This window comes from Budorcas taxicolor, chromosome 17 (genome assembly GCF_023091745.1).
Source record: "Budorcas taxicolor isolate Tak-1 chromosome 17, Takin1.1, whole genome shotgun sequence".
Lineage (NCBI taxonomy): Eukaryota > Metazoa > Chordata > Mammalia > Artiodactyla > Bovidae > Budorcas > Budorcas taxicolor.
Genome location: NC_068926.1, coordinates 3,431,042 through 3,446,527, shown reverse-complemented (window position 1 = coordinate 3,446,527; position 15,486 = coordinate 3,431,042). Strand labels below are relative to the sequence as shown.

At 38.8% G+C, this 15,486-nt stretch overlaps 1 protein-coding gene across 1 annotated transcript; it reads right to left on the bottom strand.

The window, feature by feature from the left end:
• Positions 1-1,641: 1,641 nt before the first annotated feature.
• On the bottom strand, positions 1,642-8,816 carry FGG (fibrinogen gamma chain). The gene is made up of 9 exons (XM_052655026.1): positions 8,745-8,816; positions 8,599-8,643; positions 8,234-8,417; positions 8,029-8,122; positions 6,407-6,537; positions 5,978-6,111; positions 4,883-5,067; positions 3,155-3,432; positions 1,642-1,847 (listed from the first exon to the last, which is right to left on the bottom strand). Exons 1-9 carry the CDS (start codon positions 8,814-8,816, stop codon positions 1,642-1,644), a joined length of 1,329 nt encoding a protein of 442 aa, XP_052510986.1.
• Positions 8,817-15,486: the final 6,670 nt, after the last annotated feature.

Below are 15,486 nucleotides of genomic sequence, written 5' to 3'. Positions count from 1 at the left end.
AGGTAGATTTGACAGACTTGATGATGTAGGGAGGGAGGAATAAGGAAGACTTACTCCTGGTTTCTGGAACTTGAGAACTAAATGGAACAGAACAGTACTGGGAGAAAGGAGGGTGCTACTATGGCCAGCACAGGGGCTGGCACAATGAAGGCACTCGATAAATAGTTGAAAGAATGCTTCATGCATACATGAATGAGTGCTACAGACAATCAATCTTGTTACTCTTTCCCCAAAGTCTCACAAGTATTTGATTGTATACCTATAAGTTGACTTACTGTTTATCTCTTCGATAGGATGCTTTTAAAATCAAGATTCATGAAAACAAAGAAGTGAGAGAATTAGGAAAGAAATTGTGAAAGGGAAGGGAATCCAAAGTCAATCCTCAGGACTTCAGAACCAGCAGATCTTCCCCTGCCTGAAAGGAGTCACTTTTTACAGTCAGCCTTATACCAGCTTATGAGACGCAGCTGTTCCTTACAGAGACTGGAGATTCTTGATCTCCGGTTATTGCAATAATGGCTTCATCCCACTTAACTTGTCCAGCAGTGAGGGGCTGGGCAGATTGCTCCCTGGAGCTATGCGCTCTGAATTGCAGTTCTCTCTAAGGGCCCACATTTGGCCACAGGAGCCTGGAGCTCAAGGGCTTTGCTGAGAGAATCCCCAGACAGCCTTGTCTCCAGCTGCACTTCAGGTACCATCAACCATTGTTGTGTGATTGTGACTTGTGTTTATGTTTTTATATCAAGCTTTGTCATTTGGGATTCTGTATATTTCTGTATTTGTCTTATAAGCCCTGCAGGGCAAAAGCCATGATTTCTATTGCCTTTGTAACTCCCCAAGAGTCAGGTAATGTTTAGCAAAAAGTGAGGACTAAGCAACTACTGATGATTGCCTAACTGTATTAAATTGAAGGAAAGTGATGGTTTTTAATGGTCAATAAAAGGTACCACATATCTAGTCTTAGGAAACAAAATATTTATTGAAATGGTATGTAGATAAATTATCACCGGCATAAAACTGTTAGTGGAGTTTTCAACATAGGTTCTTTTTACTCTTAAAATGAAGTGAGGCTTTGCAAGTCCATTGTCCCATAGGAAAAATATTATCTTTTTCTTTTCAGATAAAGTTCTTTAAAAAAGTAAATCACTTTTGAAATGGTCTTTTATACGTCTCCAGCCTATGATCAAAACAAAAAATACATTAAAAAGATATAATATCTCCATTAAAAAAGAATAATTAAATAGGAATGATTTAGAGGTAATGAAATACTTAGGCATTTGAATTCCTAAACTCTGCTCCTGTTATATTAGTAGATACTAAACTATTTTTAAAATAATTTTAAAAATCACAAAGACACAATTATGTGTGATCTTTAAAATGTACAATATCACAATGAATTTATTATATATTTAGGAAATAAGCTAAAATATTATCTCATCAAATAGACAAATTTATAATAACTCTGTGTTTAGTAACTTGGAAATACAGTTCAAAGTGAGTTTTAATTGCCATTCAGGGCTAAATATCCTTAAAGAAAGACTTAAAATTAATAAATATGGTAAGAGAAAACGAGGAGGAAAGTTCAGGAAAGTTTCTGCAACTTTGTGGGTTAACAGAATGAACAGCTCAAGGCAAAATGGCTTAGTCGTATTCTATTTCAACGTGATGTTCCACTCCGACCTTTTTGGCTCCCCCCAGATGGTGCTGCTGTCCATCAATGGCAAGTCTGTTGAATGGGATTATCTTCATGGTGGTTTTCTTCATGGAATACCACCTGGATTTCCAAGTGGCCCAAATAATGCCATTATCATAACCATTAGGAGTAGATGATTTTGAGTAAGTGCCACCTGAAACAAACCACAGATCTGCGTATCACCACTCTGGAATCTCCTCCCCTCAGACAGTCCATAAAGAGCTGTCTATTATGAAGGCCACTGTCATTTACATCAGATTTATAGTGCTATCTACTAACTGAAAATATCTGTAGAGACTCAAATTCTAGATTTACAATTGACATAAACTTATTTATTAGACAAACCATACGTCTGTATTGTGTTTTCTGGCCACACTCTTAATTCAAATGTATCCACTGCTAACAGGGCTAGAGCCCCGCATTTCCCTAGTTGGTCTCTCTCCCTAAGCTAAGTCATGCTAGGCTCTGCTATTATGGACCCTCTTCCTGAAAACAGGTTAGAATGGCAGTCATAATTCCTCATCGGTTGGGTACAGGTCATCTGAAATCACAATTGTACTGGAAAATATTGGGCTTCCCAGGTGACACAGTGGTAAAGATCCCGCCTGCCAATGCAGAAGACGGAAGAGATTTGGGTTTGATCTCTGCATCAGGAAGATCCCCTAGAGGAGGGCATGGCAACCCACTCCAGTATTCTTGCCTGGGCACCTTCCTTGAGAATTTTTTTCTAATTACATGGTTTGTTGGTGCAAAGATAAGTTAGGTTTCAAAAACTTATTGTGAAAACCGAAAGGCAAATGTATGTAGTTTTAAGAGGACTCCAAGTCACCTCTTGGCTAGGACAGTGCCCTAAGAAGGTAAGATTGCTCATTTTAATGGGTGAGGACTTCCCCATGCATACCTGTTGGGGTATTCCAATAGTTTGCCAGTAAGTAAAACCAGTGCTCAGAACTACTCCATCCTTAGGGCAAACTATAGCTTGCCCTCCCTCGTGCTAAAATAAGTATCTACACTCCTCAGGCTGGATTCTTCTCCAACTTTCATGGACCTGTAGACTTGCCAATATATCCCTGCCCTTTACTTAATTCCTCTAGACACTGCTCACTGATTCTATCTGACACACAGCTCATGGGAAGCTGAGCCAGGCTACTGTGTTAACAGCATAGACATCGCAATGTTAGTCCATCCAGATAATATATAGGGTAAGACTAGAGGAGACACCATAACCCAAAGTGTCAGCCTGGATGGAAGCATCATCAATATCACTGCATGGTTTGCAGCAGGTGGATTTCCTATAGAGGGACCAGTTTCACGTATAAGCTGGAATTATCCAGTTCTGGCTTAAAATAAAGAACTATATAGCAAGCTCCCAATATCTTTACTAATTATTTCTTACTTATATTTAATTTTTTAAAAATATAGATCACACACAAATTCATGTATTAAGAAAGAAAGCCATACCTTGATAATAAACTCCATTGAGGTGGCCAGCGTGACATTTGTTCATCCACCAACCAGATCCATCCTGTTCAGCACAGTTGCCATCAAACTTATCATTGTCATTGTCCCAAGTACTGAACTGCATGCCATTATGGGATGTGAAAAACTTGTCACTAGAATCATCGCCAAAATCATAGCCATCAAAGGCATCTCCAGCATCTCCACCAATGAAGTAAGCATATGTCAGGCGGTATTTGTCATTTTCACCCGTCACCTTGAATGAAGCATAATCTGCAGTGCTACAAAGATGGGAATAGAGATCTTAGACCCTGAGCCTTATAAGTCATCTCAGAAGTTCCTTCTTTCATAGGACAATTGTTAGGAATTTTAAACTTTGCTTCATAAGTCTGAACTGTGGTCACTGAACAAAATTTTTCACAAGTCTGGCATGGGATAACAGGTGTGGGAAACAGTCTCAAGGTCATCAGCACCACCCAGGATGGGTCTAGAAGCTTTCAGGACATCCAAGGGAAAACTAAAAACCTCAGCTATCCTGAATGCTTTTTGCCTATAGTATCCTAATATCTAACCCAGATATATGGATGAACCTAATTTCACATTTTCCACTTTTATCTCAGTATGTAGCATGTACACACAGTTCTCATAAACCACATTAATTATCTGAAAGTGAGTGGCCATTAATTAATGCAGCAAGCTGAAAGGAGCTATAGTTCCACTAGCCACTCCTACCATCTAGAGGGTTTTTTCTTTCTGAAGGAAATGTGGGAGTGGCAAGGAGAATTTCCTTGAGCATCACATAAAAGGAGTGATTCCTGTGCAGCCCACAAAACATGAACTGTAGGGTCAGAGAGAGATCCTCCCCTGGAAAATCATTGTATATGAAAGCCAGAATTCTATGGAGGGCAGGGAAGAATGGGCCTTGGTGCATAAACAGAGATTTCCAGAAAATATTGAGCTTCCATGATCTCCAGGACTTAGGAAATGGGGGATGTTCTCATAGGCGAAGGTCTACTGACTATTATGGTGTTATACATTCTGGTTAAAAATTTTAAAAGTAAAAATATACATTTGGGCACGGACTATGTTTCATCATGTCATAGACATAACAAGAGGGTTGGATATTGTTTTCAATTTTAATGAGGTACACAACACTTAAAGTGCCCAGACAGCTCTGTGCATAGAGGGAACTCTAGCTCACCAAAGGTGTCAGCTGATTTCATTGTAAGGTAGCTCCTGGATTTGATTGACTGGATTTGATTCCAAGTCATTAAACACTGGGAAATCTTAAAAAGCTAGATTACTTTCCATCCAGGATAGCAGCTTAAGAAGGTGGGTTATAAGAGGTGAACTACCTGAGTTTAAATCCAATGGATGCAACCTTGGAAAAGTTAATCCGTAAAATGGAATTAATGATAATTCCTGCCTCATGAGCAATCTGGATTTAAGTTATCATTTCATGTGCAATTTATGGTACATAAATGCTCAGGAAATATTAGCTAGTGTTTTGTATGATTCCAGGGTAAGTGGATTACACCAGAACACTCAGATCCTGCCTGAATGAGACCTAGCGCCCTGGACTGCCCAAGAGCCAAACTGACTTCTGGGGAACATAGTTGAATGTGCTCTTCACATCTGCCAGACTGTTTTCCCCATTATTCTGCTGAGAGCTAGAAAGTGCCTACTCCAGGGTATCTCTACAACAAAAGTTAGAAGTCCTCTTGATAGTACCTGGTTCTGCCATTCCAGTCCTCCAACTGTATTCTTAATACATAAGGGATGGTAGACTGTGTGCTTATCAAATGGATCTTCTCATTTCCCAGCCAAAATTCTGTGTTTCCAGTAGGAGACAGATGTCCAAACCCTTCTTTATATTGAATCCAGTTTTTCTTGAAATCCACACTGCCATCAAGCCTCTAATTACGCAATTGCACAGGCAAGAGGAGAGAATGTATTATCAGTGCACATAAGGAAAACATTAGAGCCATTTCGTCCAAGATATGGAGGCTATGATTTCATCATTTACAAGTGACCCTGGGCTAGCTGCCTAAGCTTGCTCACCTGTCTCTTAAATAGGAATAATGATGCTTACTTCTCAGGGTAGTTTCAGGGATTACACCAGAGAATGTAAAAGTACCCTAGAAGAGGGCCTGGCACATGATAAATTATAATCTAGTAGTAGTTTTTAAAAGACTCCTAGAGGACTTCAGAACATCAGCTTGACGTTGCTGATTCTTGTACTGATGGTTGAAAAGATCAGCCGATTGCTCAACCTGTGTCTACCAGCTAAGCTCCCATCACTCGCTTGCTCTGAGTGCCCCCTGCAGCCTTAGCTGTAACAATGGTCAAAGGTAAACAGAATGCAAGAGGATTTGCAGTGATGCCTGGGGCTGGCAAAGGCTACAGAGGGGCCTGGTCATGGAACAGCCTGACTGCACCCCCTGGGGGACACCATCTTCTTGCGATGGGCAGCCCTAGGTCTTGATGTAAATATCGGGAGGTCCCTCTGTCACTATGAGATTGTGATCACGTGCCATCGTGAATCTCCTACAGCAGGGCCAGCATAGTAGAGAACCTATCTCAGTACAGAGTGAAATCAGACTATATCCTGACTCTGTTACTTATTAGTCATGTAACCTTGGGCGAGTTATTTAGCCTCTTGTGCCAAGTTTCCTTCTCTGTAAACAGGAATAAGCAGGCCAAAACTACCACAACGGAAAGTTGTGAGTGTCACCGAATTAATGCCTACACGTTGCTTGGAAAAGTATCTGGCATATGGCAGAACAATTAGGTGTCTATTAAATACACAGGGGGAGGGAAAAATACCTTCTGAAACACAGTCCATCCATTTCCAGACCCATCAATTTCACAGTAGACTAAGAACTGCTGCTTAGCTTTCAGAGGTCTGATAAAGTAAAGTCCACTCTCTTTGGCCCCCTTATTGGCAACATCTTGGCAATCTGTAAAAGAAGAAATTTTTATGGTGGTTTGAAATCCAGGTAAGATTGTGTCAGCCTTGAAAATTTTAACATGTCAGAAACTATTCATATCCTGAGAAGTATTTTCTTATTTCTCAATCATTATTCCTTTCAAAGTAAATTTTCAGCTACTCAAGAAAAGTCTAAGCAATTAGACTGTTTATATTTAACGGCTAGACACTGTCCAATGTATTGCATACATTCTAATATATATAATCTCCTTTACTTTTTATATCTGCTCTGATGAACTTAATCTCAATATAAACCTTTCACTTACCTCTCCCAGTTACGTCATGTATTTTCACTGTATCTTGACAAGGCTCTTGACACTTTTCTTCAAGCTGGCCCACTTTCTGTTTTAGGTTAATGATTTTTTGATTGTTTGAGTTATATATTTCTTGCAAAAATCTACAAGCAAAATAGATAACAGATTATTCTTTTCAGATGAATAATGTTGTATATTCTTTTAGAAATACCACCTTATTTTCTCAAGAATTATTTCCTGACAAATTACTCCATTCTTGGAAAAAGTTTAAAATGATATTAATAAGTTGAGGTGAATTAAAATTCTAGGCTTTTTGGAAAAGAAAATAACCAAGTCCTTGCCAATAAACCATATCACTGTAAGTGATCATTCTGATTTTCATTTCTGCATAAAAGGCAACAGATAATAAAGTACACAAGTGATGAGCCTGATAAAGACAACATGGTGATGATTCTTAGGACAATATTCTTAGGGAAGGAAAAGCTCTGTTTAGAAATTCACACATGCTGAAGCACTGTTTCTTTTCCCTTGTGGATTTAACTGAAGATCTATTTATGGACTTCAGTCTATAACTTACATGTGAAAAGTATCTGGGGTATTATCTTACATAAAAGAAAACAACAGATATTTCCCCCTTCTTAATGTTTCTGTTTACACAGCTTCAGAAAAAAGCTGGGGAAAGTGAGAAATCCTGCTTTTGCAGTTCCTCACAGGACTACTTGTCCATATTCTGAAATGACAGAGAACTATTATGCACATAGACTCTTGTCTCTGAGGTTCTGGATAGACAAACTATTTGACCACTTTTTTCTCTACTGCACTTTGGACATTTTCTGCACTATAGTCTCCTTCAGTCTTAACGACGGGCAATAATAATGCAAATCATATTTCCAATAATAATGACAATAATAATAATAATAGTATCCCTCTGATACCAAAAAGGCGATAAATCCCTTCTGGGCCACTTCTCCTCAGCCACCATTTATCTCAATTTCTTCTGCTACTTTTAGAATAATTTAGGATAAAAATTGAGGAAGAAACTAAAATTGTGTCTGAGACTCAGTGTTCAGGAAGTCTACAAGTGCCTGGGAAGTTGTTAACAGAGACATTTTACTTTCAAGAGAAGGGAGGACAACACATGATTGCAGGTTCCATGCAACAGGCAGTTCTACAATGTTTGTCACACAAACTTGTCTCTTAAGGCAGGTTTTTTTTTCTGCTCTACCTTTCAATATGATTTACCAAGATCATTCCTATGCCTCTGCTCACAAATTCCTCACCACCCATTTGTTGACATTTTTATAAAAAGAATTTTATTTTCAACACTCAAATGCCCATCAGTTTGAATTTATGTTGTAAGACAAATTGGAGTGAGGACAAACAGTTTGGTAAATACGGTCACAAGGCGTTTGAAGATGTCTAAAGCATCTTTCTCCCACATGATTATTAAAAAGTGATCACAATCCAATACAACTCATATTGCCTACTTCTATCCCTTTCAAGATGGTCAGGCATCACACCAATTAGATACTACAGCTAGAAAAAGATAAAAAGATTACTTCTACCAAAGCTTGGCATACTGAATAAACCCCAGCTCAGTCTTGGAAAGCAAACTAAAACAAAAAAATGCTTACCGAATTGTTGATTCATGGTTTGATATCAGTGTTTCATATTTCATAATTTCTTCCATCATTCTCTTGTAATTCTTGGTAGCACCCTCTATGTTACCTGTAATATGGGATCAGAGATATAAAAATACATAAGCAAACAGAACCACTAAAATAACAGCAAAAGCACTTCATAGATGACTCTCTCAGTCAGTGGCAGTTAGAGTCTCACTTGGCTTTGACGGTTCATCAGGGTTATAGCTGATCTTGATTGCTTTGACCAGCTCTGTGGCTTCTGATGTTTTGTTCTCAACCTGATAGAAGATGCCTTCCAAATTTCGTAGATCCTTGTCTACACTGGTTTGGTAATTAGACAGGAATTCTGCAATTCCACAGGTAGTTGGGCAATAACTACCCTGAAAATACAACAATAGTGTGATTAAAAATCCTGATAAATAAAAATAGGTAAAACCTAGACTGTGTTTTTAAAAAGTCTAAACTGTCAAATGATATTTGCTAAAGAATCTCTTATAAGGAATAAAAATTCCTCTGCCCAAGTCCAGTTCAAACACAGAGAGAAACATAAAAGCAACTTACAAATCTTTCATCTAAGATGCAGCAATTGTCTCGGGTAGCAACGTACTAGAGGAGGAAAACAGAGAAATGTCACTTGCTTAGCAGATATTTTCTTATTTTCAAGCTTTCCATGTAAAACATAAGTGTTTTGTAAACAGCACACTTACTGCCAGGCATGCTGAAGAAAGCAATGAAAGAATGTAGAAGATTACACTCGTAGGGTGCGAGGACCAACTCATGGTGTCCGGCGGGCCCGGGGCTCCGAGCCTGGAAGGTCAGAACTGTGACTCTCGTGGCTTCAGTTGTCCCTTTATTTAAGCTCCAAGGACGGTAGGACCGCCAGTGGCTGAAGCCGATCACGGGGCCTTCTTACCAGAAGGGCGGAACGTCTTTCCCGTCTCTTCCTCATCTTGGCCCCGGACCAATGTTCAGTCAGGTTTCTAGATTCTGCACACGGGGCTAAGCTCCTCCTTGCTGGCCCAGCTCAATGCTCGTCCTGGGAAGCCAACTCTCTGCAAAGGCTAGTGAAGCATTGACCGTCGCTAGGAGGAGGGAGAGGGCCCGGGAGGCGGCGTGATGCAACCACTTCCAGGACTGATAGAGCAAACACACACACCGCTGACCTCGGCCAGGACAAACTGCCCCTGCCTTCAGTTGCAGCCTGGTACCATAACCCAAATAGCCCGCATTACCGCAAGTCAATTCTGAGACGGGGGGATGAGGGAACACCAGTATTTTTAACCTGTGCCAATGGCAGGTGGAAACTTTGCCTTCCACCAGGTCTCAATATGTCACTATTATCAGGAATGAATCCCTGACCCACTGCTTTGGCCATTTTCCTTTTTCAAAAATTGAAATATGATGAATATATAACATTATATTAGTTTCAACTGTACAAAATAATAATTTGATATTTCTATATATTACAAAATGATCATCACAATATAGTTAGCATTGGTCAGCACACATATTTGCACAAAACTTTTTTTTCTTGTAATGAGAACTTTTAAGACCTACCCTCTTAGCAATTTTCAAATATGTAATACAGTACTCTTAACCATAATCACCATGCTGCACATTACATCCCCAGGACTTACTTACTTTAAAGCTTGAAGTCTGCATCTTTTGACACCCTTTATTCAGCTGTTGATTATTTTCATAGACTGTCAGTTTGCAGTGGGCTTTTTTTTTTTTTTCCAGATGGTTGCCTGAGGACACATGCCCCCTTCATTTATTTTATTTTGTTAACCATTTAAAAATGTTTATTTATTCACTGGCTGCTCTGGGTCTTTTCTGCAGCTGCAGGGAGCGGGGGCTACTCTTGAGTTGCAGTGCATGGGCTTCTCATCTGGGTGGCTTCTCATCTGGGTGGCTTCTCTTGTGGAGCACGGGCTCTAGGGCACAAAGGCTTCAGTAGTTTCAGTGGCTGGGCGTGGTAGTTGCAGTCCCCAGGCTCTAGAGCACAGGCTCAGTGGTTGTGGAGCACAGGCTTAGTTGCTCCGAAGCATGTGGGATCTTCCTGACCAAGAATAGAATCTATGTCTCCTGCACTGGCAGGTGGATTCTTTACCACCGATCACCAGGGAAACCCATTTTTTTTTTTTTTTGAAGTATAATTTACAATGTTGTGTTAGTTTCAGGAGTACAGCAAAGTGATTCAGTTTTATATATATATATATAATTTAAAAATAATTCAAAAGTGTGTCTATATGTATGTATGCATGTTCAGATTCTTTTCCATGATAGGTTGATATAAGATACTGAATATAGCTCCCTGTCCTGTACTATGAACCTTTGTTGATTATCTGTTTTATAAATAGTAGTGTGTATATATTAGTCCCAAACTCCTAATCGACTTCTCTCCCTCCTCTGTCCCCTTTAGAAACCATAAATTTGTTTTCTGTTTGTGACACGATTTTTGTTTTGTGGATAAGTGCATTTGTGTCATTTTTTAGATTCTGCGCACAAGTGACAGCATGTGTGTCTTTCGAGCTTACTTCACGTAGTACGACAGTCTGTAGACATCATTTCCTTTTCCATGGCTGAGTAGTATGCTGTTGGGTGCGTATGCCACATCTTCTTTATCCACTCACCTGCTGGTGGACAGTGTGGTTATTTTCGTGTCTTGGCTATTATAAATAGCGCAGCTGTGAACAAAGGGGTGCATGTATCTTTTCATATCGTGGTTTTCTCCAAATATGTGCTCAGGAGTGGCATACATTTACATTCTCACCAACAGTGCAGTGAACTTTTAAGCTCAGCCCCTCCCTTTGTCTAGAAGTATCAGCTGGTGTAGCACCATACCTGCTGCAGATGGGAAACAAGTCAGGAGCCTATTTTGTTTTTCCTAAGGTTCCATCTAATTACTTCAGAGCAAAGCCTGGCTACAGGAGGCAGGGGATAGAAAAATCCATGTTGCATATATTGACTAGGAACATAACTGGAGGAAAGGGGGCAAAAACTAGGCAGGAGCTGTCCTTTTCACTCTGACCCTCAAGTTTCCTTGTGTATTGGGACAGTATATTTATTATCATCTCCAATTAATAATTTATAATTATGTACTATCATTATCCCTCCTTTTAATATCCCTCATTTCATTCTCTGAAATGAGAGCTTACTGCAAATTTTCATTATATATTTAGTGGGAGAAATACATCTAAATTGAGATAAATACTAATACTTCAATGTCTAATCCTAAATCTTTACAAAGAAATAATTGTTTTGACTTGAAACAAAGATAAATGTTCCTACTCGGTAAATAATAATTATTGTAACATAATGAATGCATTAAAACCAGATTTGTTGCCTTTTCTTTCCTCCTTAATAGTTACCCTCTCTGATTTACCAGTCTTTGTCAATCACATCACCAAACATCAGCCAATTAAAGTCACACAGTCATCTTCATCTTCCTCGTTTATTCATCTCATCAGTTGTTGAAGCTTATTAATAAAACTGCTTCCTCATTGCCACTTCTGTTTTATTGCTGTTTTCTATTTCCATTGCCAATATCCTAAGAGGGCCAGTTTATTTCTTGTCTAGACTGCAAAAAGATGGGAAACAATGGAAACAGTGAGAGACTTATTTTCTTGGGCTCCAGAATCACTGCAGATGGTGACTGCAGCCATGAAATTAAAAGATGCTTGCTCGTTGGAAAAAAAAAGGCTATGACCAACCTATAGACAGCATATTAAAAAAACAGAGACATTACTTTGCTGACAAAAGTCCATCTAGTCAAAGTTGTTTTTTTTCAGTAGTCATGTATGGATGTGAGAGTTGAACTATAAAGAAAGTTGAGCACCAAAGAATTGATGCTTTTAAACTGTGGTGTTGGAGAAGACTCTTGAGAGTGCCTTGGACTGCAAGGAGATCCAACTAGTCAGTTCTCAAGAAAATCAGTCCCTAGTACTCATTGGAAGGACTGATGCTGAAGCTGAAGCTCCAAAACTTTGGCCACCTGATGCAAAGAACTGACTCATTGGAAAAGACCCTGATGCTGGGAATGATTGAAGGCAGGAGGAGAAGGGGACGACAGAGGATGAGATGGTTGGATGGCATCACTGACTCAATGGACATGAGTTTAAGTAAGCTCCAGGAGTTGGTGATGGACAGGGAAGCCTGGCGTGCTGCGGTCCAAGGGGCCACAAAGAGTCGGACATAACTGAGTGACTGAATTGACTGAGACTGCTTATGCACACTGGCTGTTAACTGATTTCCTTTCCTCTTCAATGGCCTCCTGCTCTAAATCTGTTGTCACACTGCAGACAGATTCATCTTCCTGTAAATGTAGCTCTGATTATGATATTCACCTGCTTGAAAACCTTTCTACCTCCCATCACTGTGAATGTAAACATAATAGACATTCCTTCCTACCACTGCTACTTTTTCTCTCTTGTTTCCTGCACTCTCTAGTCTGGCCAGACTGAATCACACAACATCCTTAATGTGCATATTGCCCCATCTCTCAGATATGTCTCCTTTTTTATACACTGCTCCTTCAGTCTGGATTCCTTCACACACACTCTTGCATCTCTGGCTGTATATTCATTGCTACTCCCCCCAAACTTGGAGAAGAGCATGGCAACCCACTTCAGCATACTTGCCTGGAGAATTCCATGAACCAAGAAAGCTGGCAGGCTATAGTCCATGGGATCAGAAGGAGCTGGACGTGACTGTGAGACCACTACTGTTACTACTACTCCCCCAAACAAAACTCAAGCTCTGGAGGCCAGCTCCTCCTCTTTAATAGCATTTCAGCAACCTATACATGCTGCATCCACCTCATTAGATTGTAAATACTAATAGCCATTTTATGGCAATAGCCATAAAAATATTATGTATGTATGCTTAAGTTGCTCAGCTGTGTCCAACTCTTTGGAACTCCATGGATTATAGCCTTCCAGGCTCCTCTGTTCATGGAATTCTCCAGGCAAGAATACTGGGGATTCTCTAGGGGATCTTTTGGAACCAGGGATCAAACCCTAGTCTCCTGCATTACAGGCAAATTTTTTACCATCTGAACCACAGGGAAGCCCCTATAAGTATGTTAAACATCCCATAATGATTTGATAACACTAAATTGAATTGGTCTGGAAGTAAGCCTTTAAATAAAGTTTGCATTTCTAATAACACTTAAAACTTCCAAATTCTAAATGTAAGTGACTTTGGCAAGGGTAATTAGGTAAAGGGAAATGAATAATCAATGAGGAAGTAGCTATTGATAAGGTGGATATATAAAAATTATTAATTAGAAACCAATAGCCATCTTCTATAAAGGAACAGCTAGTGAAAATATACAATGGAAGAAAAAATGTACTTATATATGTAATTTCTACCACACATATATACATACAACTAGATAAAATATCTAAGGAGAAATTAACAAGAAATAAACAAGATTGATATTATTAAAAATTCCACACAATACTATCAGGTTATAAAATAAAAGCTCGTGAAAATTAAAATCATGCTCTATGCCTAAATAAAGAGACTTAATAAAACTGTCAATTATTTCTGTGATAGTTTAGAACTGTATTGATATTATAATAAGGCTAAATTCTTTTTTTTGTTGTTGTTCTTTCTCCTTTTCTTCCTTTTTACCGAAGAGTTAGGTAAGATGTTTCTAAGTGCAGTGAAAAAAAAAATTATCTTGGAAAATTCTAAATAAGAAAAAAACGAGGGCAATCTGTCTCTCAAACATTAAAGCATGTTATTAATCCATAATTTTTAAACAATGCAATACTGAACCATGGTAGGTAGATAGATAAATATTCTTCAGATACAGGCCTAAATATATGTTGGTGTTTAGTATGATCAAGTTGACATTGCATAGGGGATGATAGAAAAAAATTATTCAGTATATGGCATTAGTATGGTGTTAGTGTAATTGGGAAGCTATCTGCAATGAACTGCAGGCTGATTCTTTTATTTTTTATTTGAATTAATTTATTTAAATTGGAGGCTAATTACTTTACAATATTGTAGTGATTCTGCCATACATTGACATGAATCAGCCATGAGTGTATATATGTCCCCATCCTGAACACCCCTCCCACCTCCTTCCCCATCCCATCCCTCAGGGTCAACCCAGTGCACCAGCCCTGAGCACCCTGTCTCATGCATCGAACCTGGACTGGCAATCTGTTTCACATATGGTAATATACATGTTTCAATGCTATTCTCTAAAATCCCAAGAGGAGAGAGCATTTCTGTCCTAGATAAGAGAGTAGTTTAGGTGGAAAGGCCACTCATCACAGATGAAACGATATCAGGACCCGTCGACTTGCCCTCATGAAAAGCTGAGCATCTTACCAGTAAGCATGTTGGGCAAAGCATGTTGTCATTCAGGTTCTTTTTGCTGAAGCCCATAAAATATCGACTTCTTGAATTTAAGGTAACAATTTATAACTTCACAGTAACTATATATATATATAGTATATATAATATAACTTCATATATACAAGGTTAATAAACACTTAAATTGAGGAAACTGGAAATTCTTATATAATTTTGGAAGTGTAGTATATTCTGGTTTGGGGCTGACTTGCCTTAGGATCTAACATGTGTTATCACAGTTTTACAGAAAAGGCTTGTTTTCTTTTTCTCACCAGAATCTCAAGTCCTAAATCAGAGTCCTATCAGATAAGATGCTCTCTGAGGGAAAATGACCAACAGTGACTGAGTGACCTGCACTGGCCTTGCATTCAGGCACTTGGGTTTTATTAAATTTTAACTACTTGTTGTCTTCCATGTTTGGGATACGTTTTTTCCCCTCTGATAAATTATAAATGATTAATGAATTCCAGGAAAGAAGAACATTTCTTAAATCAAATTTCTTCTGTATCCCAGTTGACTTTCTGAGAAAATAGCATAGGCAATATTTAAGCCAAAATAATCATTTTATTTAATTCAGAGGTCAGTGGGCTTGCTTATTGATTTAATAATTTCCCAAATCACCTATCATCCATTTATTTGTGCTCTGATTTAAAAACAGAAGATCTATTGCTAATGATCTTCATGTACATTGATCATTCACTCTATGAGTTCCCTTTTCTCTTTTGTTCATCTCTGCTTCAAATTGTTTGTTGAATTTGAATTGGGTTATGTAAAGCTAAAGTTAAGATGTCCTAACCTGTGACTCACGTTATAGGCCTGAAGGAAGAATAGAGAGAACCACTGATTTTGAGGATCTTCCCTGTATTTGATGTCACACTACAGTTTAGTTGATGATGTTTTGTATTTTCTGTCATTTAATCCTCACAACAGGCTTGTAAGTAGATCTGATTATCTGCGTCTTATGAATGAAGGAGAGTCTTTGGGAGGTTGTGGTGATACACACAAGGTCATTATGACACACAAGGTCATTATGGCACACAGAGTTCCAAACCCATGGGTCCAGTACCTGTGCTCTTA